Source organism: Hibiscus syriacus, unplaced genomic scaffold, assembly GCF_006381635.1.
Source record: "Hibiscus syriacus cultivar Baekdansim isolate YM2019G1 unplaced genomic scaffold, ASM638163v2 tig00111127_pilon, whole genome shotgun sequence".
NCBI lineage: Eukaryota > Viridiplantae > Streptophyta > Magnoliopsida > Malvales > Malvaceae > Hibiscus > Hibiscus syriacus.
In genome coordinates, this window is record NW_024062988.1 from 214,262 (window position 1) to 241,761 (window position 27,500).

General features: G+C 33.0%; 1 protein-coding gene and 1 long non-coding RNA gene across 5 annotated transcripts in view; one reads left to right on the top strand and one right to left on the bottom strand.

Annotated features, from left to right (window-relative positions):
* The first annotated feature begins 7,514 nt into the window (after window positions 1-7,514).
* Window positions 7,515-27,500, top strand: part of LOC120154253 (MADS-box transcription factor 27-like) — a 29,190-nt gene continuing 9,204 nt past the window's right edge. For all 4 annotated transcript variants that reach the window (XM_039166059.1, XM_039166060.1, XM_039166061.1 and 1 more), the window contains exons 1-2: window positions 7,515-7,574; window positions 7,785-8,008. In XM_039166059.1, the coding sequence (XP_039021990.1) occupies window positions 7,827-8,008 (182 nt within the window). In that variant the 5' untranslated portion in view covers window positions 7,515-7,574; window positions 7,785-7,826. The remainder of the gene's footprint in view (window positions 7,575-7,784; window positions 8,009-27,500) is intronic.
* LOC120154254 overlaps window positions 16,324-27,500 on the bottom strand; it is a 32,600-nt gene continuing 21,423 nt past the window's right edge. Inside the window, exon 5 of the long non-coding RNA XR_005518872.1 lies at window positions 16,324-16,471. This is a non-coding gene — a long non-coding RNA (uncharacterized LOC120154254). The remainder of the gene's footprint in view (window positions 16,472-27,500) is intronic.

Sequence of the window (27,500 nt, forward strand, 5' to 3'; positions counted from 1 at the left end):
TTATTTTAGATGAGTTTAAAGGTTTTATGAAAAGTGCGCAATGAATGAATTATTACTTATGATTGCAGGTGTTTTTACCCTGTTTTGGAACGTAAACATTGGATTCTCGTCGAGCTTCAGCTCCCATCCCTTAAGACAATAGTGTATGACAGCATGATAAATTACATATCATTGGCTTTAAGAGAGATATTAAGGAATGGAGCTCCTTTGGCTAAATTCTGGATGCGATCAATTATTGGACTCGTTCTGGAAACAAGAAGCCAAAGAAGCTCAATTACAGTTATTAGAGACGATCAATTATTGACTCGTTCTGGAAACAAGAAGCCAAAGAAGCTCAATTACAGTTATTAGAGACGAGTTAAGACAATAGTGTATGACAGCATGATAAATTACATATCATTGGTGATTTAAGAGATATTATTAAGGAATGGAGCTCTCATTTGGCTAAATTCTTGGATGCGATCAATTATTGGACTCGTTCTGGAAACAAGAAGCCAAAGAAGCTCAATATTACAGTTATTAGAGACGAGACCGCGCCACTCGTATGCTTGGCGTTGGAGCGTTTGACGACGGGAAGCACCAAGTATCTACCTCCCACCGATAGAGATAGAGCTGCAGTAGGCTTGTGGTTTCGGCATTATATGGCTAAATCGATATATACGACGCTGCCTACCTGCATCCGCGTTATAAAAATGTCCATAAACAATTGTAAGTTTATAGACTTTTGGTTTGAAAATGTTTGGTTAAGTACTTAGAATTCAATAATTGCTGTTTGTAGATTTTAGATGTGTAGAAAGTGTTGTTTGAGCAAATGTTTGGTTTCTGCAGGTTAATCTCAGAAGTGAACTGCGTGAAAATGATGTATGGCTGCAAAAGTTGATTCAATAGTTTAATTGATTGTTTTTTGATTGTTTAATTGATTTGTAAAAGTTGATTCAATAGTAGATGATTGGAAATAAGAATTATGCTTATTTTTTGATTGTTTAATTGATTTGTAAAAGATGATTTGTAAAAGTTGATTTGTGTAATTGATGCGAACATAATTCTTATTGTGCTTGTTTAATTGATTGAAATGTAATGGTGATTTTGTTGATTTCAATCTGCATTATGTTGAAGGCAAAAATGACTATCGCAATGCGAAATGAAAATCGCAACGAGAGAATCGCAATGCGGAAATGAAAATCGCAATGCGAATGAAAATCGCAACGAGAGAATCGCAATGCGATTTTCATTTCGCATTGCGATTTTCATTTCCGCATTGCGATTCTCCGTTGCGATTTTCATTTCGCATTGCGATTTTCATTTCCGCATTGCGATTCTCTCGTTGCGATTTTCATTTCGCATTTCGATTTTCATTTCCGCATTGCGATTTTCATGTTGGGATTTCATTTCGCATTGCGATTCTCTCGTTGCGATTGTAATTTCCGTGTTGCGATAGTCAAATGCAGCCTAATAAGTGATAACAACTGAATAACAAGAGTTGGTTAAGTCAAAATGGTTGGCCTGAGTCATTAATTCAACTGAAAATGTTAAAAGTTCACACATAAAATCCACATAATACAACGTTTGCATTTAAAAATCACCTAAGTTACAGTCCCAAAAGGTGAAGCCAATTGTGATTGGGATTTTAAAGATGATTGCCTTTTGCTTGACACCATATGAGCTTTGGATTTTGATGAGGATCCATATTTTGGTAGAGGAAAAGATGATTTTGATGGCACTGGTGATCCACATGTCAACCTTGTATGACTTTCCTTGCACGACTACATGTCGATCTCTTCTTCTCTTCACCCTTAGACGGTATACGATCGTGACTTTTGGTCGGCCAGGTAGCCTTCTGTCCATGGCTGGTGGCAAAACTGTTTGTAAGTCATCTGGTATGTCCCACTCAGAAGGATGTGGAATAGGGTAGACAATCTCGGCATAAGTCTGTCGATAAACTTCTGTAGTGTAGCAATCCATAGCGTATGCGCTTGAATCATCTTGGTTTAAATGAAGAGCAACTTTTATAACATGGCCACAGGATAACAGATGTTTGCCATTTCATACAAACTACACGTCTTTGCATTTAGATCGACTAGCCCATTTAAGTTATTATCCAGTACTTGAAACAAAGTGTTTGAACATGGTTCAACTCTCCATGACGTTGACTTCACAACACGTTTCGTTATCTTTTTTTCAGTCCATGGTGTAACACGATGTTCTAATGTTCCTGTAAATTTAAATAAACAATACTTAGTAAAATATATAAATATGATAAGTTACGAATTCAAAGAAATAATACCTGCATGGTTTCTTTTCTTGTAGTACCACTGTTGAATAGAGGCTCGAAAAAACTCCATTAACATAGTAATGGGTAATTTCCGGGAATGACGACTTAGAGCGTTGATTGATTCTGCACTATTAGACGTCATGAAACCATATCTTGCTCCAAGTGATGTACTCTTGACCATCTTTCAAACCCGACATCTTCTAGTGTTTGAGCACACTGAGGCAAAACACGTCTTAAACAATTTATATGCTTATTGAAATCCACTTCCCGATAAGCTTTTACAGCCTTCCAGTATGTCCATTTGTGCTTTTTTTATACCAGCAGACCTTGATTTTAGATTTCTATACAAATGAACACCACAAAGTCCATGAAAAGCATATGGGAAACACCTTCTAACAGCGTTGTCATTGAGTTTGCCCTATCGGATATGATTGTCAGATTGCTAATAGGACCTATGCAATCCCTAAGATGCCCCATAAACCATGTCCAGAATCAAGGTTTCAGATTTGCCAACCCCGTAAGCTATTGGCAATATCCCATTGTTAGCATCCATGGCTACTGCTAATAAGTTTACTCCAAGGTATCGACCTTTCAAATGTGCTCCGTCAACTATAATAACTGGGCGCATGCAAGTAATAAACGAACGAATCTACAAAATAATATACATAAGAAATATAATCATTTAAATGTGAAATACATGTAACTAACAAAAATGAGTCAACAAAATTATATTGATTTACTAACCGTAGCACCAATGGCGATAAACAACAACTCAAAGTGTTCATCTCTATCTGTTTTGATATGAGTTACCGACCCAGGATTTTTCAGCTTTAAATTGTGACAATAAGCCGGCAGTTGGGCAAACGATGCTTCTGGCGACCCCCTCAACAATTCCAAGGCATAACATTTGGCTCTCCAAGCTTGAGAATATGATATACTAATCTTGAACCGAGCATTCATGTCAGTCATAATTTCATGTCCCCGATATACCCTGCCATTCAAAAACTTAACTCAGCCAGAAAACCACCCAACACCTTTTTGTTTGCCTGTCTATGGTGAGGAAAAACTTGGGTTCTTGAACATGTATGTTTATCAATAAAAGTCCTAACTTGAAACATTTCGCAATCTTTTATTCTCTTTGCAATCATACGCCACGTACAGTTTTTGTCAATCATACACCTTGTTTCGAAACGATCTTTGCTTGATTTGTTAACTTTTAGTTGATAGCCATCTTCCACACATTTCGTATACAAAGCTATCTTCAAGTCTTCCTTTGTATCAAAACAATCATCTTTCTTGATACGAATAACTTTTGTGTAATAATCAACTTCTTTCTTTACCAACTCTTCTTCCGGTATCTGAAGTAATTCTGGCATATTCCAGTACGCCCGTGGCATTTCTTTTCTTCGGGACTTTTCTTCTTCTTTTTCTTCTTCAGGATTATATGAATTACAGAATGGATGTTCAACATGTTCATTCACAGTCGTAACTTCCTCCTCATTTATCAACAATACATTCTTCGGCAACGGCTGTTTCATCATCAAAATTCGGGTATTGACCAATATCAAAATCATTACACGCAGGGTCTGTTTCTTCTTCTGAAACATCATCAAAATCCGTGTATTGACCAATATCAAAGTCCGGATATTGACCAAGATCAAATTTCGAATACTGACTAGTACTCACAATTTTTCTGTTGGCTCATCATCGTCTAACTGGTCAATACGAAAACCGGAATTTGGTGCTGAAAGTTGATTGGGATTTGGATTAGAGAAAGGTTGTGGGTTTGAGAAAAACTTAGTTGATTACTACCCGCTACTGACCCAACAATACTACTTCTAGTTCAACAACATACAATGTAACATCATCTTGTGAAACACTAATGTAAGCAATGAATCGTTCAGCATCTTCATTGTCGGTTAACAAATAAACTTTACCATTTCTCTGATAAGATAGCCTAAATCCACTTAGGGGCTCTAAATTCAATTTATTTGAAACACGTAGCATTAGAGTTTCATAAGTTAACTTTTGTAAAGACAATTTTAGTTGAAGATTCATGGGTAAAGGCATATATTGTAAACACCATGAACATTATCCCATGACCCTCCAAAACACAAATCTATCCAAACATGATCAACATTAGATGATTTCATGGTTGTAAATTAATTTACTAAACAGACGAGCTGCGAAACTAAAACCTGTTGCCGGATTGGGAAGGATGTCGTTGGATATAAGAACGGATGTCGCCGGAGAGAGTGATAGGAGATGGAATGGTTGCGATTTAGGGATTTAGTTTATGATTTGCTGCTGTTGCGTAGTTATATACCCAAAATTTCAGTGTTGTGATTTACAGATTCTCGTTGCGATTTACGGATTATCGTTGCGATTTACAGATTCTCGTTGCGATTTACGGATTATTACGCGTTGCGATATACGGATACGCATTGCGATTTACGGATACGCGTTGCTATTTACGGATACACGTTGCGGTTTACGGATACGCGTTGCGATTTATGTGTTCGCGTTGCGATTTTCATATTCGCGTTGCGATTCTTTAAAATCGCAATGCGAATTTGTACTATCGCATTGCGATTTTCAAGAATCGCGTTGCGATTTTGGAAACTGATTTGCGATTCTGGGGATCGCGTTGCGATTTTGTTGGTCATTTTGGCAAATCCAAAAAAAGTTGGTTAAAATCGTATATTATAAGGCATTTTTGGTCACTGAGGCAATTTTCTCTTTTTATACATATAAATTTAAATCAGAGGTGACTTCCCCAGTCTAGGATTAATACATACCTAAGACTCAATTGAGATTTACATAAGAATTTACAAAATAACCACCAAAAGTGACAATGGTAGGATTCGAACTTAGCCTTACAAACTCAAATTTTTTAATCTCAATCACTTGTACCAACACTCATTGGCTTCCGTTGAGATAATACAATGACTAAATATATAATTTATCTTTATTAATATATAGGGTAAATTCCACGATTACTCACTAAACTTTATTCTCTCTTACCGTACTTTCAAATTTTCAATTTGCTTACTAAACTTTAGATATTGAATTTTTTTGGTCACTCAGCTGTTAACTTTTTAACATCGTTATGACGTGGATTACTTAAATATTTTTATAATCATTAAAAATAAAAAAAAAATAATTTTTATTCTTTCTTTTTTCCACATTTTCTCATTTTCTCTCCAATTTTCTCTACTTGTACAAATCTAAATTTCGATCATCATGCTGGCTACCATTCTGACCACCACCAGTCATCTTCGTCGAAAATCAATAACTCTCAAAATTTCCATCTAACACGTCTCACCATTTTAAATACAAATTTGACATTTTAACTAAAAAAAAATACCCAAATGACTCAAACCCTATCCTAAATTGTAACCCCGCCCTCCCTCACAATGGTAGGACCTTCATGGATGTTGAAGATGAATGCTCATTTCCATCTAGAACTTGTGGATTTGTAGGCACTTAAATGGTGGCTTCGTAGTGCTTGCATAAACTGCATATTCTTCTGTATCGTGGCGACTTCGATCCTACCTGACCTCTCAACACCATCTCCTCTTCTTCATTTATTGTCTATTATCCAAATTTAGAGCACATATTCAACACAAAATGATTAATGGATGATAATTTTTGTTTTAAGGAGGGAAAAGAAAATTGATCAAACTTACCTTGGAAAACTTACTTTCGATTTGCCTTCAGCTTTGTATCTCATTTGGATTGTGGTTAAAATCATGAGAAAAAAAAAGGAAAATAAAGTAATGTCTCCAGCAAACCATGTTGTGTGGATGGAAAGAACAATTGAAGGAAATGAATTCAATTGTTAAATAAATAAGAGAACAAAGAGGGTGGAGTAATAAATGAGAGTGAAGAAAACAGTCATTGAATCAACCTTGAGAAATAAACGAGAATCGGAAAAGAGAAGATAGTGGAGAGATTAGAAGGGAGAAGAGGAGATGATGGAGAGAGTTTTGATGGTGAGGGTGAGGAAAGTGAACTGAATAAAAAATATAGGTCATGATGGTGTTAAGAAGTAAACTGTGAGTGATAAAGAAAGTTCAATGTCTAAAGTTTAATAAACAAATTAAAAATATTAAAATAACGATAAGTGAAATAGGAGAAAAGTAAAACTCAGTGAGTAAACGTATAAGTTACCCTTATATATATATATATATATATATATATCGGAAAACAGAGTTTCCTGCACGCTGTCACTTTAGCGCCACCCTCCCAGCTTCGTTGTCCATTTCCAGTCTAGGTAAACTACACCGAATGTAACTTAATTATAGGTTAAATAATAAACCAGTCATTTTTTTTCTAAAAGTTATGAAAATGTCACTTAATTAAAATATTATTACAAACATAGCATTTGTCATTAAATATTAGACGACAATAATGATGTGATATGGTCTTAATAATAATTTTAGCCCTTATAATTTATAGTCTTTTAGTTTTACCATAATTTGAAAATTTTTAATTTTTCATATTTAAAAATTTCATCATTTTAATCTTTATTATTCTCTCAAATTTCTTATTTTTCTCTTAAACATATTGTATTACTTTTATGTTACTTTTATGTTATAATAGCAGTTTAGCATTAACCTGTTATTTTTCTGGAATAATAAATTTATTCAACTAATGTTTTAATCCGATGGACTCGCTCGTTTTGATAATATCGTAAAAATGATTAAATTTATAAAAAAAATTAAATATGAAAGGTTAAATTTATTAAATTATTTTAAATTAAAAAAATAGAATATATAAATTTTGAGTACTAAAAATATTATTATATTAGTCTATATTAGACATTTATTTAATTTTAACGACGAAATAAGATGATTCTAATTATATTTTAATTGATGATTTATTCGCTTTTTGAAAAGAAAAATGACTTGGTTATTATTAAACCCATAATTAAGTGGGTTTGGGTATAGTTTACCCTTCTAATTTTCAAAGGCAGCTAAATTAGATTTGTTTTTCGGAAAATAAAAAATATTAATTTCCCCGAAATAGGAAATACGGTCCATTGTTTAATGAAATCGTAGGCCCAAGTGTCAGTGATCTATACGAGGAATGCTTCTTTTCGCACAAATCAAAGCCATTAAACAAATTCTTTTCAACTCTGGTTGGTCCACGTACCCTTAAGCCTTTCCTAAACCACTAGTGGTTTTATAAAAAAAAACTGCCGGTTTTTTGCTTTCTTCCCACAAACTTTCCTTATATAGATGGTTTTATTTTTCCTACTGATATAGAAAAGGACCAAAACGACGTCTCTGAAACTACGGTTTGTCTCCTCCCAAGTTCCTCACTTCTTCTCCAAGCGTTTTTTTTTTGCAAAAATAAATTTTAAAGAAACTCTTTCTTTTTTCTATTATCTTATCTTCTCATTTTTATTTTTGATTAAAAGCTTTTTATTATTTTTCTCGACTTCTTTAATCGAACATCGGGAGTTTTAATTTTCTTCTTCCTTTTTCATTTTTTTTTGAATAATTAGAAGAGGTTAATTGTTTGAGTAATACTGCGGTGAGCTAAAGCTATGGGGAGAGGGAAAATAGCAATAAGGAGGATCGATAACGCGACGAGCAGGCAAGTCACTTTTTCTAAACGAAGGAACGGATTGTTGAAGAAAGCTAAAGAGCTCGCGATCTTGTGCGATGCTGAAGTTGGAGTAATGATTTTCTCCAGCACTGAAAAGCTCTACGACTTTGCTAGCACCAGGTACCTTTCAGATCTCTTTTCATCGTTGATTTTTTTTTTTTTTACTTTTCATGCTTAATTATTATGCTATCTGTTATGCACATAGATAAGATTTGTATGCTTCTTCTCTTAAAAAATCTGTTCTCTATATATTTGATTAAACGCGACAATAAAATGAGAGTTTAATTTTGAAAAATGATAAGGAAATTTAAATGGCAAAGTTTTTAGGTTTGATTTTATAATTTTATGATTAAAAAAATGCATGGATTAATTTTACCCTGTGAATTTAGCTAGAATTCTCTTCTATTCGATTTTATTAAGACTTAAATTGAATACGAGTTCAAATTTGTTGAAAGTGAGCGCATATATAGCCAGTTTCATAACTTGAAGCATAATTACAGATTTTTGAGAGAGTGATTAGTTTTACTGCTTGACTTAGAGGTTTCGATTAGTTTACTAAAATTTCTAGCTCTATAAACACCTATAGGAACTTAACTTATTTTTTTGCTTAGCTAAAACTGGATTAGGAATCTGATTTGAAATGTTCGTGAATAAACTCCCAGTAGCTTATAATTTTTTTTGTTGCTCAGCAACATGTAATTTTATTACCGAATTTTAAAATCACCCCAACCGAGAGTCTCATTAAAGACCCGCCTAAATAGGGGAAAAGAGTACTCCAAGATTGGGATACATACAACCGGTCTAGAAAACATACATGGGCTCTCAATATGCAACAACTAGACAATAACCTTTATAAACATAAGTTAACCTACAAGAACTAGACAATAACCTTCATAAACATAATCTGATTTGAAATGTTTGTGAATAAACTCCCAGTAGCTTATAATTAATCATAATGCGTGGTTAAAAAACTAAAGCAAAAGAGGGTTGAATGTTAGTACCGTCCTTATATAATACTGTTATACTTATACATTGAACTTATATCATTTGAAAATAACTTAAATATTAATACTATTTTCCCACAACTTCATACACCATATATAACCATGAAAGTTTGGAAGATTATAAAGGCTTTGTATTGTGAAACTCGGAAGATTTGTCTGTGGGAATTTTAGTTAAATGCAAGGGTTCAAAGCCTAGAGATATACCTTACAGTGATAAACTGATAGGAACCTTAGAATCTTTAGGTTAAAAAGTTCATCAGGTTACGGATATCTCGATCCCAAATCTAGGTCACTAATTAATAATTATCATTAAACTAAATGAAGAAGGAAGATTAAGAAGAAGAAGAAGAAGAAGTAGAAAAGAATAATATGCTGTGTTGTACGTAGAAAACTTTTCTTTCAAATACACTTAATTTATAAAAAAAACATACCGATATCTATATGATTTTCAATCTTTGTTAAACAGAAGGGAAAAACTTATAATAATGTGAAACATTTTATTGTAGGGTAACATTTATTGTAAACAATCACTAAAACTCATGCATGTTTGCCTTGATATGTTTAGGGAAACGAATTAGGTTATAGTAATATAGTTAGGAAGAAAGTTAATACACTCAAATTAAATTCTTGAGAAAACATTATAATTATTATCATTAATAAAAATAAAGCATTATGAGAAATAACTTTTTAATTAAAACAAAATGCTTGAGATGAAGTTACCTTATTAAAACAATGAACCAATCTTATCCCACCGAAATCAGAGAAAAATATGTGCTATAAAATAAATGAGTATCCATCAACCGAAGGCGCAACGACAGCTAAACTTTAAAAAAAAAAATAAAGTTAGAACTTGTACGAGAAGAGATAAAAAATTTCACTATTTTCATAAGAAAATAAGACTTATTAAATAAAAAATAAAATTCTAAACTTATAAAAATAAATATATAAAATAGAGACATTTGGTGATTGAATCATCTACTGACGTTGATAAGATCAGTCTGAATAATAGGTAGGCGTAGAAAAGAAAAGAAATAATGGACGAAACAAAAGAGAAATATAAAAGGAAAAAAATGAAAGGAAGAAGAGTGAATGAAGAAAGATGGATGAATATACGACAATCCTTAAATAGTAACGATGATAATTAATTGTATTTCTTATACAAAAATTTAAGAAAAAGAGAAAAAATAAAATCTCAACTTTTTCTAAATCAAATATAATTAAAAATGCTAATATATGAAAAATATAAATAAATATAAATGCATAAACATGTTAAAATTTATATAATACATAATAGTTTCTACACTAAAAAATTAGATAAATGTAACACAAACTTTTTTTTTTTTTGCATAATTGTGAGATGTAGTTATGAATTTTATTTTATCACGTCTTCCCCATCCAAAAAAAAAGTATCATGTCTAAACTTTCTTTAAAAGAGTGAAGCACGTGGATGATATTATATTTAGAACTGAATTCTATGCTATGGATAAGTTTAGGCTTTCATTTTTCATTGTCATTGCCACTACAATTTGACCCTAAGAAGATGTTACAACTACACTATTCATCTTTAATTGCCAAAGATGTTTCTATAAAATAAAGGATTTTATAATAGAAAATTGGAAACTAGGCATGAACCTTATAAACAGAAAATGACTTAACATTTGCATAAACTAAGATTCTTATGAAATTTAATATTAGAAAGAAATCAATCTTATAATCATAAAATATGAATAGATTCTTAACTATATTATTTAAATACAATATATAATATGGCACATAGAAATTTGGCTGAGATTGGCGGGTTTCAAGCACATTCAGCACTTGTTCTTTTGTTAATTAAATTTTGTAGGACTCAAGTCCCCCCTTTAGTCATTCTTTATCAATTCTTTCTTAAGGAAAAAAATGCTGGAGATTTCCCCTATATATGATTTTCTTGGATGTGGTGGCTAAAGAGTTAAAACCAGTGACTGGCAAGCAGAAAGTATTTTATTTAACTATTGCCGACCTAACTTTACCATGTCAAAACTTTGGATGGTGGATTCTTATTTTTTGGGAAAAACCTCGAGAAAAATAGGTTCGATGGTCATAAAGTAGGAAAAAACTGGTTTGTGATTCTTCTTTCTTTCTCTACAAGAAATGTATGTAAAAATGTTTTCCTGACTTCTTTAAAATATTATATTCTCATTGTACACTCAATTATTTTTTACCACTTTTTCTTAATTATTTGAAATGACTATTTCGTTTTTCTTAAATAACCCTTTATATTTTTGCCGTGTTCAAGTTAAGGGCAAACCATATAAATAGGATTGGAGTATTGGTAAATCTAACAATATTAGATATGAGACAAGCACTACACAAAAATAACTAGACATAACCATAACTAGAGACATAATCAGATATCAACTCAAAGGGACAAAGTATAACTAAAATAGAAACTGAGAAAGGTAAAATAAAACTAAAATAAAATTAGAAGGGTTAAATAAGCATTTTCTCATCTATTTTCTTAATAATAAAAAATTAGGGATGGGGTAATGGCCCTCTTGAACAAAGTGTGGCTTCATGCATGGACATAACAATATCATAAAAATAATTAAATAAAATACGAATATATAAATTTCTAAACAATTATATAGGATAATCTATTAGAACAATATGTCAATTAAGATTTATATAAATATAAAATATTTTAACTACAATTTTAATATAGATTACATAATTACAACATAGATAGATGAATTACCAATTCCTAAGACGGGGGTTGTGTATATAAAATGAGGGATTACTGTGATTTGTTTCTTGTTAGTATGGAGAACGAAAAGGTAGGCAATATGCATGCAACGATTAGTGTACTCGTATTGTTCTTTCCTCTATTCTCTTTATTGAAACTGTTAAAATTACGGTTTAATCATATTATACACTTCCTCCTAGTCGAAGGAATCTTGCCAAGTCAACATGAATGTTAACTATGATGAAAAACATTCAAGGTTAATTATATTTTGTTCGTAATTTTTTAGTCTATAATATAATTGTGAATCTTTCATCGTTAATAAAATTTATTCCTTATTCTCGTATGACAAGATGAAATATATTGTGATTAGACTTAAATTTCCAGAGAGTCTTATTCGTGGAAGTACACTAGAATGAAGTCCTAGTGAGAATATTAGTGCTAGGTAAAAATAAAAAATTCAATTAAAACATTTATTTTTTTCTCAACAAATAGAGAATTTATTAATTGGAATTTAAAGTCTAAGTTAGGAACTTTATTATAAACTTCCCTAGACCTAAGTGGAAGAAAAGAGTACACCCTAACAAGATTTGAATACAGAATAACAAATACCACCCTGATTCAAAAATCATCACAGTACATATACAGAGCCTGAGGACAATCCTATAAGCATACAAACATAGACCGTCACCCCTAATTCAAAGACCATCACAGTTCACATTCAAACCTATGAGCAATCTTATAAACACAAAAAAATAATATGTTAGTCCCACCAAGCTTTAAACAGCTTTGTTCGGAACAAACCTTGTTTTGCAAGATGGTCCACGAACTCATTCCCCTCTCTTGGAACTTACACGAACTTCTCCCGAGAAGTTTGCCTTGACAACCTATATATCTCGTCAAAAAGATCCCACCATCGCCAATGCCTAAGTGACAGATTTCCAATCTAATTCAACGCTACTTGAGAATCTGATTCAATGATTAAGCTCAGTTATTCCGACCATCCGGGTTCCTTGAATATGATAGGGGATGGCAGTAGAGTAATGAACGTTGCTCGTAGTTGAAGAATTAAGTTTGAGGGTCTAAACTCAATCAAAGAACGGGATGGAAGATAGATTAGATAGTTTCTACCAATCTGTTTCATTGGATATGATGTCATTATTCACTATTTTTGGTGCAATTAGCGCCCTCATCTTAACGATGAACAAAATCATTTTGGGTAGAAACTTTATTTTCAAACACCATCTCGTTTCTAACCAGTCACACACTCCATAACGCTGCTGCAACCGATACTAACCAGACTAATCTTGATGAGCCTGTCAAAGAACTAGAAAACCATAAAGGCAAATAACTCATTAAGGCTCGCAAGGTAAGGCCATCCCTTCGACCACCAACTGCAAAAATTCCTCCAAAAACAGCAGATAAATCTGCATTAAAAAAGAAAAATACATATTAAATCTAAACGTTACATGTCAGACAATAGAAACAATATGTTGTGAATCAAAAAGAAAAACCATAAGAATAATCCAATGAAATTGTTAGAAATTTAGGAGTGAAAATAATAATAAAATGAAATCAACATGAAATACAATCACACAAGATATAAAATTTAACGTGGTTCGACCTTATCTATCTCCACATATGAGAAGGATAATAGTCCGCTATAAATATAAAGATCACGAAGAATACAAATATTTGATACCTCATGTATCCTAAAACTTTGTATTTATATCAAAATCAATTGTATCTCAAATCACTCTCTCAACTTTCGTACAAAACTTCTCTACAACATAAACCCTAAATATCATAAAACAAGGATTGCATCTCTCTAAAATAATTCTCTCATAGTTCTAAATGCTAAGACATACTCTTTATTTATAGAGGCAAACATTTGATCACAAAAAATCTCTATTCGATATGAATTCTTAATAAATTTAATTACCAAGTAATCTTCCATCAGTAGAATTATAACAAAATTTAGCTTATTTTCTAATTAAAAATTAAAACAAATATTTAATAATCTCTCCATTGTAAAACTTTCATTAGAAAATTGATCTTCAAATATTTAGTTACTTCAATTCTTACGGAAGCTATTAACTTTAATTCTTACATAATATTTGATGAAGTACTACTGGATCAATTAATAATTACTCTCTTACAACTATAAATTTATTGTAGCAAAATTCTTCTTACATGTCTCTAGTATCGCTAACCAAATCTGCAAAAATAAATTTCTCTAAAATTTAATAACTCAAACAATGACTTTGATACCATCACTTGTTAGGAATTAATAAGTGAAAAAAATAATAATAAAGCGAGATCAATACAAAATAAGATCACGTAAAATGGGAGATTTAATATGGTTTCACTTTGTCTACCTCAATAAATAAGAAGAGTAATAATCCACTATAAATGTAAATATAACTAAGGATATAAAATACATGATATCTTATGTATCGTAAAACCTTATATCAATTCGAAAATACGCTTTCTCAATATCCATTTAATTGATTTTTATAAATAGCTTAAAAAAAGGTTTGCCAATGTAAAATAGAAGACGAAAGTCTGTTGATAAGGTAACAAGCAGTTTTAACACATTCTTTCCAAAATTTTAAGTATTTTAGAATGAAAATAAATAATCCTAGCCACCTCAAGTAAATTTTTTTAGTATAATTTTCTGAATAATAAGTGTTCGCTTCATAAATAAATAATTTTTAGGCTCAATGTAGCTCGTTCGATCAATCGAAAATGAGCTAAGAGGGGTGAATTGGGTTTAGGGAGTAAAGAGTATAAATATAAGAAAATTTGCACAATGATTTATAGTGGTTCAACGTATCAACTAAGTCTACATTCACTACCTAAGCTCCTCACTTAGGATTTTCCAACAAATCCACTAATTTGTTCTTTCTTTTTCAAGGACAAAGATATAACATTTATAAACTCCTCAACTTTTCAAAGGCCAAACTATAACTACTTCCTTTTTACAAAGGATAAGAAATGTAAACAAGAAAACCTCTAAAAAGGAAGGTGTTTACAAATTAAAGCTTACAAAAACACAAATATTTACAAGAGAAGGAGAAAGAGAAATAAATAATGAAAAGTTTTTCTCTTGTTTTTGATTGCTTGGATAGGTGTTAGTCTGCTTCTTCAAGTGTCCTCAGCTTGTTTTATACTAACCGTTTCTAGCCGTTTGGGAAGGTTTGGAGCCGTTAAAAAAACTTTTTGCACACAAAGTTTTGAAACTTTGGAAAATTTTGAAACTCTTCGAAAGAGTCGTTGAAAAAATATGATCGTTGGATCTAAAGTATCGAAACTTTAATGAAAGTTTCGAAACTCTTGAGATAGTTTCGAAATTATTGGAAAGTATCGGAACTTTTTGGGAAACTGTTTTGGAAAGTTTTGAAACTCTTGTTGAAGTTTAGAAACTTCTGGTCAAAATACTCATTTTAAGGTTTTGATTAAACTTTGAATTATTTTGATGCAAACTTTAAAAATTCAATTTAATCCAAAAACATTTTTCTCTTATTTATTATATCAAAATAATAGTTCTACAAAAGTTAAGAATTTCCTCAAGTCGTGAAAAAGTCTAACATCCTGTTTATCCTTTTAAAAATTCTAACCGATATTTTGACCTTATAGTTTTATTTTATATCAAACATAAAATCTTCATTTAATTTTGAATTTTATTTTATTTTTCAATAAGATCCCATTAATTATTGTCATTCAATTTATTTCTCTCTCTCTCCTAATATATACATATACTTATTGACTAATTAAATTTATGGTTAAGTTTAAATCGACTACATTAAAATTGTTCATTAATATATTACTACTAAGTTAAACATAAATAATTAAATAAATTTAATTTTTGCATACAATAAATTATAAAATATTCCTCCATTTATGAACTAAAATAATTCAATGTTGTGTTTGAATTTAAATGATCTAAAATTATATTTTTGATATGGTAAGATTTTTCAATCATGGAAAGTTGTAATTATATTTAGTATGATTTCTTAAAATTATAAAAAAATTCTCAATTAAGAATAATTGCAAAAAAAAAACTCCTAAAATCGTGATTTTCTAAACACAATTTTATCTTTTAAGAATTAAATTAATGATTTAAATTATAATTTTCTTTTAAACCATATTATTTTATTTTCTATTAAGATCTCACTAAATTTCTTTCATACTAGAAAAGGGACTAAAATGAATGACTGTTAATCTTACATATCTATTTCAAAATTTATGAAAAGCGAGAGGGAATGCCTTGGCATTTACCCATTATTTAAAGTTACACCCCAAAACCCTTTTTCTTCAAATTTTTTACCCTTTTTTATTCTCACACCGATTTTCTTTTTCTTTTCTGCTGTGCGCAATTTCCGTCCGCCTTCCGTCGCCGCTCCCCCTGCTTTCGATTGGTAGTATTTTGGTAAAATGAACCGTTGACCTTGAAGTGTAGAGAGATGATAAGGACCTATAAGTCTATATAGATTAACTCAAAAAGAGGTAGCTTTAGACAGGCTTAAAGGAAACGGGAGCCTGGTTCGTTTAGCTAAAGGACAAACAATACACGAGCTTTAATAGTATTAATATGAAGGTTTCAACAATAGAATAAGACAACGCATGTATCTTAGTAAATGAGACATGTCTCGAACGAGCATGCCAAGAACATGTATTAATAGCTGAAGTTATACAAGAAGATGGTAAATCACAAACAAATGAAACAAACAATTTTAGACAAGAAAAGACGCTATCAATGTAGGTATCAAACGACAAACCATTGGCAGAATACTCGAAGACATAAAGACCAGCCACGTATTTACTAATCCCATTCATCCTTCCACGAGAGTGATCCTGTAGTAGACAAAAATAGCATAATTGAGATCTCTGATAAGTCTAGAAATGGATAGCAAATTATGAGAATTTTGGAACAATTTAGATATTATGAAGAATACAATGAGGGGAAAGAGCAAATGAACCTACATGAGAAATAACATCTTGTTTACCATTCGAAAGATAGACAAATTGAGAATTCATAGTACGTGAAACATGATTAATCAAACAAAGGAAGTCAGAACACATGATCTATAACACTAGTGTCTAGAATCCACCTATAAGATTGACAAACAGATTCATGCAAAGAATTATGAGTAAAAATTGGATGACTAGAAACAATTGGAACTACTTTAAACGAGGCAGAGAAGTCTGAATCAAACACCATGATAGATTGAACATCCTTTTTCTTGGTGAACTTGAAGTTGGGGGGAAAACCAATAAGGCGATAACATTGTTCTTTCTTGTGTCCATTGATTTTACAATGGTCAAGAAAATCATTAAAACGATGTTGAGAAGCACTAGAAGAACCGATGATGCATACAAAATTCTAGATTCAGAAATTGAAGAAATGCCACTTAAATAAGCATGTTATGCTTCTTTCTGAAAGATAAGAGAATAAGCTTGATTGACTGATGGTAAAGATTGCAATAGAAGAATATGACTCCTAGCTGTTGAGGAAGTCTCATTGAACCCTATCAAGAACTGAAACAAACATTGTTGAAGTATATGTTTCAAGTTCTCCTGAAAATTTTCAAAATCGTAGGCCGAAAAAGAAAATAATACATTGCATTCGTCGCAAAGAAGTTTGAGGCAAGTGAAATAGATTGATATAAGGAGGCCACCCTGAATGAAGGTAGCAATCTCGCAGTGGAGGAAAAAAAATCAAGAACCATCGATTTCATCATAGTGGTCCTTCAAATCTTTTCAGAAGAGCACCACTAAAGGCAAACACAATTCTGACGGACAACTCCCGACTAACAAAATTGAAGATCCATGAAAGAACAATTGCGTTGCAACTATCTCAGTAAGGCTTCTAATAGTTATCAAAATCATCACGTTTGCAATCAACATCAATAAACTCTAACTTGCTTTTTGCAAGCAAGGCAATGCGCATCGAACGACTCCAAATGTTTAATTTTCAATTTCAGTGAGTTGGCGCAAAACAAGGACAATGCCCAGAGTGTCAAATGGATGAAGAAAGAGGACATGATTAAAATCAATGGCTTTCATCAGGGCATGAAGGAGATAGAGAAAAAATGAAGAAAAAAACAGTCATGTGGAGATTAACGCAGCTGGGTTCTCCGGTAACGAAAGACAACTTCCAACATTGTAGAAATTTGGTCCATAAACCCCACGCAACTTCACACGACACGAACAAATGAGAGACAGTTTCCGGGACCAGACCACATAAAGGGCAAATAGAATTCACAATCCCGCACACCACGTTTCATCAACTCAATTTTAACCGCCACCTTCTTATGAATAACCTGCCAAACAAAAGACTCAACTACATCCCAACATCGCCTTGAAGAATTATGCTTTTTAAACTCTGTTATCTTCCCATTGTTGTTCACTTAAAGTGTAAATATTCTTAGGAATCTATCTTTTAAAGAAGAATTACATAACCAAGCAGGGTTTCAAGTCGCGGTCGCATTTTCGGTTATTTCGGATTTACCGTGATTGCGGCCGTCGCGGGTAACTCGGACGGCGGCGAAACCGCTATATCACGGCCGAAATCACGGCCGCGGACCGTTTTTTAAAACCATGTAACCAAGTGTCAGACCAAAACTGAATATCTACCCACTTTTAGCTGTACATGATTCCTAAAGCAAGTCCTACAATCGTCATTAGCCAAGCTATTCTTGAGCACCCCTCTCCAAATCCAATACACTTGAGGGGAAGTGAACTGTCAATCACAAGGGATCTCGGATCAATATTGTATTTACTGCAGATCACTCTTTTCCTCTACCACGACTCTTTCTTATTTACAAATTTCCACACTCATTTACCCAAAAGCGCTCGATTCATTAAAATCAAGTCTGTGATTCCAAGCCCCCCCCAACTCCTTTGGTATGAAAACAGAAGGTCATTTCACCCAATGGATCTTCTCAACCGAATTCCCCTATAGGAACTTAGCCATAATAGAATTTAACCTTCTTATAATACATTACGACATTCTAAACATAGACAAGAAGTAAATCGGCAATAAACATAAAACTGATTTTACCAATACCACTCTTCCTGATATGGAGAGGGAGGTTGCCTTCCAACCTGCCAACTTTTTATACAATCTCTGGACGGCGAGCTCCCATAATGCAACCAAATTCTTTTTCACCCCCAAAGGAAGGCCAAGGTACTCCGTCAGGAAGGCACCCACCGCACAACCAATTGAGGCTGCCCACTTCTCCAAGACAACAACTTCTACATTAATCCCAAACATCATACTCTTAGACATATTCAATTGTAAACCAAATATCAATTAAAAAATGACAAACCCTATTTTACATTCTTCAACTTCTCAATGGATGCATTACAAAAAATTAGCAAGTCGTCTGCGAACTGTAAATGGGATCAATATTGTATTTACTGTAGATCACTCTTTTCCTCTACCACGACTCTTTCTTATTTACAAATTTCCACACTCATTTACCCAAAAGCGCCCGATTCATTAAAATCAAGTCTGTGATTCCAAGCCCCCCAACTCCTTTGGTATGAAAACAGAAGGTCATTTCACCCAATGGATCTTCTCAACCGAATTCCCCTATAGGAACTTAGCCATAATAGAATTTAACCTTCTTATAATACATTACGACATTCTAAACATAGACAAGAAGTAAATCGGCAATAAACATAAAACTGATTTTACCAATACCACTCTTCCTGATATGGAGAGGGAGGTTGCCTTCTAACCTGCCAACTTTTTATACAATCTCTGGACGGCGAGCTCCCATAATGCAACCAAATTCTTTTTCACCCCCAAAGGAAGGCCAAGGTACTCCGTCAGGAAGGCACCCATCGCACAACCAATTGAGGCTGCCCACTTCTCCAAGACAACAACTTCTACATTAATCCCAAACATCATACTCTTAGACATATTCAATTGTAAACCAAATATCAATTCAAAAATGACAAACCCTATTTTACATTCTTCAACTTCTCAATTGATGCATTACAAAAAATTAGCAAGTCGTCTGCGAACTGTAAATGGGACATCAAGAAAAAGTTGCCAGATTTACCAATTTCGAAGCCTCTGAACAAACCCAAGTTAACCGCCTTAGACAACATCAGATTCAAAAGTTCACCCACTAAATTGAATAATAAGGGGGACAAGGAGCACCCCTGACGAAGGACGCCTCTGGCAATATGAAATTCTTTCGAGGGAGACCCATTCATTGGGATAGAAATAGGTGTCGAAAACAGGTATTTGTGAATCTATGCGCACCATCTCTACCCAAAACCCATGAGCTCCATAATTTTCACAGGAATATTTTAGTCCAGTGAATCATAGGCGTTTCTGAAGTCTACCTTGAAGGCAACACCATTGAGACCTTTTTTTCTCCAACAATATATTCCCTTGTTAGCTATGAACGAACCGTCTATAATTTGTCTCCTCGGGATAAAGGCAAACTAAGATGGACCGATTAGAGAGTCATTACACTATCTCAATCTTTTCAATCGCACATTCGATAGAATTTTGTATAGCCCTCCAGCGAGGCTAATAGGCCTAAAGTCTTCCAAACAATATGAATTTATCTTCTTTAAAGAAGCTCAAGATCTCACTTTTCAGATTTGGACAAAACTTTTTGAAGAATCCCATATTCAACCCATCAGGATCGGACGCTTTGCTGTTGTTTGAAGAAGCAATGCATCCCAAATTTCCTTCTCCGAGAATGTCCTCTCCAAAAATACTTTTATATCATCCGAAAGCTTTGCTAAATTTAGGTCCATATCCTCCAATCATCGATTTTTTATTACAGAACTCTTTGAAATATTCCACAACACATGACTTTCACAATTCTGGGTCTGAAATCAAACTGTCACCAACTCTTTACGACTTAATAGAATTCACCATTCCCCTATTTGCAGCACATTGATGGAAGAAACTGGAATTCCTATCTCCCTCTAAGAGCCACTTAATTCGATACTTTTGAAACCAAATATGCTTTTCTTTTTTGTACAATTCTCATAATTCTTTCTTTGCCTTTGCCACATCATTTGGAGAAATAGAGAGTTGGATACCTGATTGTAGAGCCAATTCCATTTCATGGATTGATTTTTCAAGATTCAAAAAACGCCCAGGCAGCTTAGAATGTCTATATTGGTACCAATTCTTTATTGCTTATTTGGAACTTTTTAGGATGCTATAAATCCCTTTTTTCCCTACCACCCTTATAAATTTCCTACTTCCATCATATCCTTTAAACCATCTTCCTTCGACATATAATTGAAAAGCCTAAAAGGTCTAGTACCCCAATTAACCCCACAATTTTTCAATATGATAACATTGTGATCAGACAAAGATCTTGGGAGAAGACTATGATTTAAATTCAAAAAGGCTGATAAGAACCGAGAGTCAACCAAAAACATATCAAGTCTAACAAAGGTTGATAACTCCCTATTATTACACCACGTAAAACGACCTCCAGACATGGGGAGATCCACCAAACTAGCTTGAAGGACGAAATCACTAAAGATTATCATAGACAACCTATTGTGGGATTTACCCTCTTTTCCCTCTTGCGACAGATACAAATTGAAATCTCCTAAACAGATCGAACAACTCAACTGGCTAATAAAAGAGAATATCTTGAAAAATAGTGTTGGGATTTGCAGAAGCTCGAATTGACAACCGAAAGATTTGCAAGAGAGTAAATTGACAATAATTTGATTAGGGAGTAAGGAGAGCGAAAGATAGAGAAATTTGAGTTAAGGATTTATAGTAGTTCGACTTATCAACCAAGTCTACTTCCACTACCTAAACTCCTCACTTAGGATTTTCTAACAAATTCACCAATTTGTTCTTTCTTTTTTAAGGATCAAGAGATAACCTTTACACTCTAGTTTTTCACTTGGCTAAACTAGAACCAAAACCCTTTTATAAAAGAAAAAATAGTATAAACAAGAAAACCTTTACAAGATAGGTGTTTACAAATTTAAGCTCACTAAAACACAATATTTACAAGAGAATAGAAAAATAAGAATGAAAATTTTTATCGTGTTTGATTGCTTGGATAGGTGTTCAACCCTTCTTTAAATGTCTTTAACTTGTATTTATGTGTTAGAATGAAGTTGTGGTTGTTTTTATCCGTTGGGGATGATTTCTAACCGTTTGGGGATGAAATCTCTACAAAATAAAACTACCCAATACAGAGGGTATTGGTACTCCTAAAGGGTGTATCGGTACTACCTTTGTTATTTTTAAACCAACTAGCCGTTGGGGCCTGATGGGATCGATATTATGCCTATGGTATTTATACTACCATACAAAGTAGTATCGGTACTCCTTTGGGTATCGGTACCATTTTTGCATTATGGTAGTATCGATACTACCTAGTGAGTATCAATACTTCCCTTACCTTAGGTATCGGTACCATATGAACAGTATCGATACTGCTTGTCCCGAAAATTATTTTGTACTCAATTTCAAGTTAATGGATTTTGAATTATTTTTGAAAACTTTGAATGAATTCAATTCAAGTCCAAAAACATTTAATTGTTATATCAAAATATAGTTCAACAATCTCCCCTTTTCGATATAACAAAACATTTGAAAATTTGTTTTTGGCAAAACATCCCTTAATAAAAATATTTAATGAAAAATATATCAATTGTTGAAAAATATATGAAAATGTTCAACTCTCTTTTTCATTAAGAAACTGAATTTTTCAAACCATATTTCTCTCATTTTTTGTTATATAAAAAATAATTCAACTTTAAAGTTTTAAACTAACTTTGGAAAATAGGTGATAATTTTGACATTAAAACCATTTGAAAAGTCAAAGCTCCTCTAAAAAAGGTATTCCAAACAAAAAATTTGAATTTAAAAACTTGACACAACAAAAATTGAATTTCAACAAATAGTAACAAACATGTTAGTAGCACATAAAATTTAATATATTCAAGTCTAAAATATTTTATGCAATATTAATTGTTGAATTTAAGTGCATATGCATAAAGTTTTCCAAAAATGTTATATATTTGAAAATTTTGATATCAATTGTTAGAGATATATCATTTACATTTTAAATCATATGCATAAAAATTAAAAAATTAAGATCAAAAATTTAAAATTTGTAAATTCAAAGCATTTGAAAAGTTGATATCAATTGTTAGAGAGATATCATTTGCATTGAAAATAAATTTTGACTAAAACTTATTATGATGAACTAAAGATTATAAAAAATCATTAAAACTTTAAATTTTCATTATAAAGCATTTTTCAACATTCATGAGATTAAAAACAATGCATAATCATTTAAAATCAAAACTCATGCATGCATAAACTAAATGAGCAACCAAACAACCAAAATAAAAACATTGGGCTTAGAGGCTATCCATTCCTTTTTCAAGTGTGGCTAGAGCATTTTAATATCATCACTTTCATCACCATTGCTCTCACACACCTACAAAAGACATTTATTTGGATTTTGGTATCCAAATTACTTTGGATCATTGGACGTTAGTTTCAATGCCCCTTGTTCTTTTAGGAACACATACTTATCTAATTTTAAAAGATTATCTTTTCTTTATGGGACAAGTATGTTCTAAATGACCATAAATATGACAATGTGAGCATTTTGACATTTTTAAACATAATGAGTTTTTTAGAAATCAATTCTTTTTTTTGTTAATCTTTCAAGCTTAACTTTCAAATCAAAATTTTCTTTTTCTAAATCATTGATTTTGATTTTTGAAAACCCTAAATCATTTTTCAAAATTTCATTTTGATTTTCAAAATCAATTTTTACCTTCAAAACCAAATCATTTTCAACTTTAAGTTTTGAAATCTATTTATGATATTTGGAATTCATAGTCTCAAATTTCAAATACAACTCATTATAAGCATCTTATAACTTATCAAAAGAATGTGAATTTAATTAATTTGAGTTACAAGATACCATTGAATCTTTTTCGATGGCCATGAGGCATAGGTTGACTACTTCATCTTCAACATTGAAGTCATCTTCATCATTCCAAGCTACCACAAATGTCTTTTTCTTGGATGATCTCTTCTTCTTTAGGAGGGAACATTCATACTTGACATGCCCCGTTCTTTGACAATTAAAACACACCAGGGGACTCTTCTTCTTGGTCGATTCATGTTTCACTTCCTTAAATGACATGAATATCTTGAACTTTTTGAAGAGCTTAGCTATCTCTTCTTCTTTATCATTGTCTTCATCCACCTCTTCATTTGAATCTTGATAGCTCTCGTTTGTGGACTTGAAGGCAACGTCTACCTCTTTCTTTTTTCTTGTTTTGCTTCTCTTCATCTTCATCTTCTTTCTTCACCATTAACTCATGAGTGAGAAGAGAACCAATCAACTCATCGAAAGTGAGAGACTTGAGATTCTTAGCCTCAATTATCGCCGTCTTCTTCGATTGCCAAGACTTTGGAAGAGGGTAGATCATCTTCCTCACAAGCTTCTCATTAAGGATTACTTCTCCAAATGGCTTTAGATCGTTGACAATCATGAAATATTTATCCCTCATAGCTTTGATGTATTCATCGGGTTTCATCTTGAAATTCTCAAAACTATGGTTGAGAAGACTTATTTTGGTTTCCCTTACATCATCGGTTCCATCATGAGTGACTTGGAACTTATCCCATCTCCTTGGCATTGGAACAAGAGGAAACTCTTCCATATTCATCCGGGCCTAATGCACAAAAGATGATGTGCATAGCATTAGCATTGAGCTGAAACTTTTTCTTCTCTCCATCACTCCAATCGTCCATCTCACCGGGTGGAGTAGAGTAACCCTTCATGATTGAGTTTCAAGCTCCTAGATCGTTGGCTTGAATGAAGATCATCTTATTCTTCCAATAGGCATAATTTGCTCTACTGAAGTAGGGTGGCTTGTTATCAGATTAAGAATCTTCCATGTAATAAGCACCGGAGGTTGAAGCCATCTCTTTATCGGTTGCGTTGGGAATCAGTAGAGCTTCTTCAAGGATTGTCTCAAGGATGTGAAGTCTTCTAACGAGTCAAGCTTTAATACCAATTGTTGAATTTGTGGAAGCTCGAATTGATAACCGAAAGAGTTGCAAGGGGTGAATTGACAATAATTTGATTATGGAGTAATGAGTGAAAGATAAAGACATTTGGCACAAGGATTTATAGTGGTTTAACTTATCAACCAAGTCTACTTCAACTATCTAAGCTTCTCACTTAGGATTTTCTAACAAATTCACTAATTTGTTATTTCTTTTTCAAGGATCAAGAGATAACCTTTACACTCCCTAATTTTTCACTTGGCTAAAGTAGAACCAAACCCCTTTAACAAAAGGAAAGATAGTGTAAACAAGAAAACCCTTACAAGGTAGGTGTTTACAAATTTAAGCTCACTAAAACACAATATTTACAAGAGAGTAGAAAAATAAGAATAAAAAATCTTATCTTGTGTTTAATTGCTTGAATAGGTGTTATAACCCTTCTTCAAGTGTCTTGAACTTGTATTTATGTGTTGGAATGAAGTTTAGCCGTTTTTAGCCGTTGGGGATGATTTCTAACCGTTTGAGGATGAAATTTCTGCAAAATAAAATTGCCCAATACAAAGGGTATCGATACTCCTACAAGGAGTATCGGTACTACCTTTGTTATTTGTAAATCAACTAGTCGTTGGGGCCTGATGGTATCGATACTATGCCTATGGTATTAATACTACTATACAAAGTAGTATCGGTAATTTGGGTATCGTTGCCATTTTTGCATTCTGGAATTTGAGCAATGTTGGTATTATCGATACTACCTAGTGAGTATCGATACTTCTCTTACCTTAGGTATCGATACCATATGAACAGTATCGATAATATTCATGAGGTATCGATACTGTAAAACAGTATCAGTACTGGTTGTCCCGAAAATTATTTTGTGTTCAATTCCAAGTTAAATTGACTTTGAATTATTTTTGAAAACTTTGAATAAATTTAATTCAAGTCCAAAAACATTTTGCCTTAATTATTGTATTAAAATATAGTTCAACAAATAGATCCTTCTCTGATTCAACTGAAGAACCATACACATTTTTTCTTTTGATAGACGTATGTCTCGTTAAAAAACCCCTTCGTAATTGACCCTTTCAAAAAGGAAAAGGTCAACCAGCGGAAGGAGAAAAAGAGTACCTCAATTTATTAATAACACAAGGATACATTAGAGAACCTTACATAACACCTTACAAAGCTGACTTCAAAAGAAGCAAGAACAAACTGATAAGACAGCCTATACTTAGCCAATCCCTGCCTTAGCTACCTTATTAGCTTTCCAATTACAACCCCTAGGAATTAGCTTCACTACTAAGCCCTTGGACATAACATAAGACTTAATTTCCTTAATTAAAGTACTAAAAAACACCGAAGATAGACTAGGCAACTGGTCTCAATTCCTTAATTAAAGTACTAAAAAACACCGAAGATAGACTAGGCAACTGGTCTCAATCCACTGCATTCTTGCAATCAGTTTCTAGAATTAATCTTCCTTTAAAAGCCCAAACAGAGGAATATAAAATGTCAACAGTTTTTCTAATAGCCTTCAACTCTGCTAGTGGGGGAGGACCTGGACCTATACTTTCTAAAAATGTCACTAGAACGAAACCATTAGAATTTTTAAGGATACCCCCAATGCCACCCTCCATCCCATCTTTTCTCACTGCACCATCGACGTTAAATTTATAGAAATCAGCATGTGGAATGAGCCATTTTTGAACAGTCCTATTTTTAGCCTGAAGACACTTCAAACCACCTGCTAGAGTAGGATCAGCTATAAGCAAATCCATCGGAATCTGCACTTGATGGAACTTAGGACTAACCTAAACTTGACGATGAAGAATAGTGAAGATTTGTCCAGATCATTGAGTTAGCCACCAAATCAGACCAGGAATTGATTAGAGAAGAAATATGCCCAGGCAAAACTGTGCTTACGTTCCACAAACTGAAAACCTTAGTCCAAACCTCGTCAGCCACTGGGCAGACAATAAACAAATGTTGAATCGTTTTTGCAGTTAACAAACACATCGAACAAAGCTCCCCATCTGCTACCGGGGACCCCCTGTTCTTCAACTGTGACTTGACTGCCATTTTTTGGTGAGAAACTTGCCATAGAAAGGATTCTATTCTAGGCGGGACCAAACATGTCCATAGACAATTCTTCCAAAAAGGATTTGCCACTTGGTCTTTACCAATAGTCTTTCTACATGAACCGACAGTAAACAAACCATCGCCCTCCTTCCCTGTCCATGATAAAAAATCGTTCACTTCCTCTGTTAAATGAAAATTGTTCAATTTGATCATTAATTCCAGCCATTGTTCCAACTCCCAATCACATAAATCTCTTCTTGTACGAATATCCCAGATCCATCCATTCGAAACATAACTGCCAAAATCTCTAACCCTTCCGGATTTATTCGTTGACAATACAAAGATTCTCAGAAACTGAATTTTCAGCGGTATATTATTAACCCATACGTCATTCCAAAAAGAAATTGATTTGCCATTCCCCACTTGGATTCTAGAATGTGATCTTAACCTCTCACTAATTGCATCGTTCTTCAAGCAACTTCAAACAATTCCTTTCCAAATCAAAGAGTCTTGGGTAGAATACACACTACTAACTGACATAGACATACTATCAATGTTATGTTTACAGCAAATCAAATTCTTCCACAATGTGTCCTTATCGTTAGTAATTTTCCAAATCCATTTCTCTAGCAGAGCCCGATTAGTAAGGTTTAAATCTAATACCCCCAAGCCTCCTTCGTCTAACGGAAGACACCATTTGCCAATTCATCCAATGGATACGCTTCTTCTCTGAACCGTCCCCCCACAAAAATC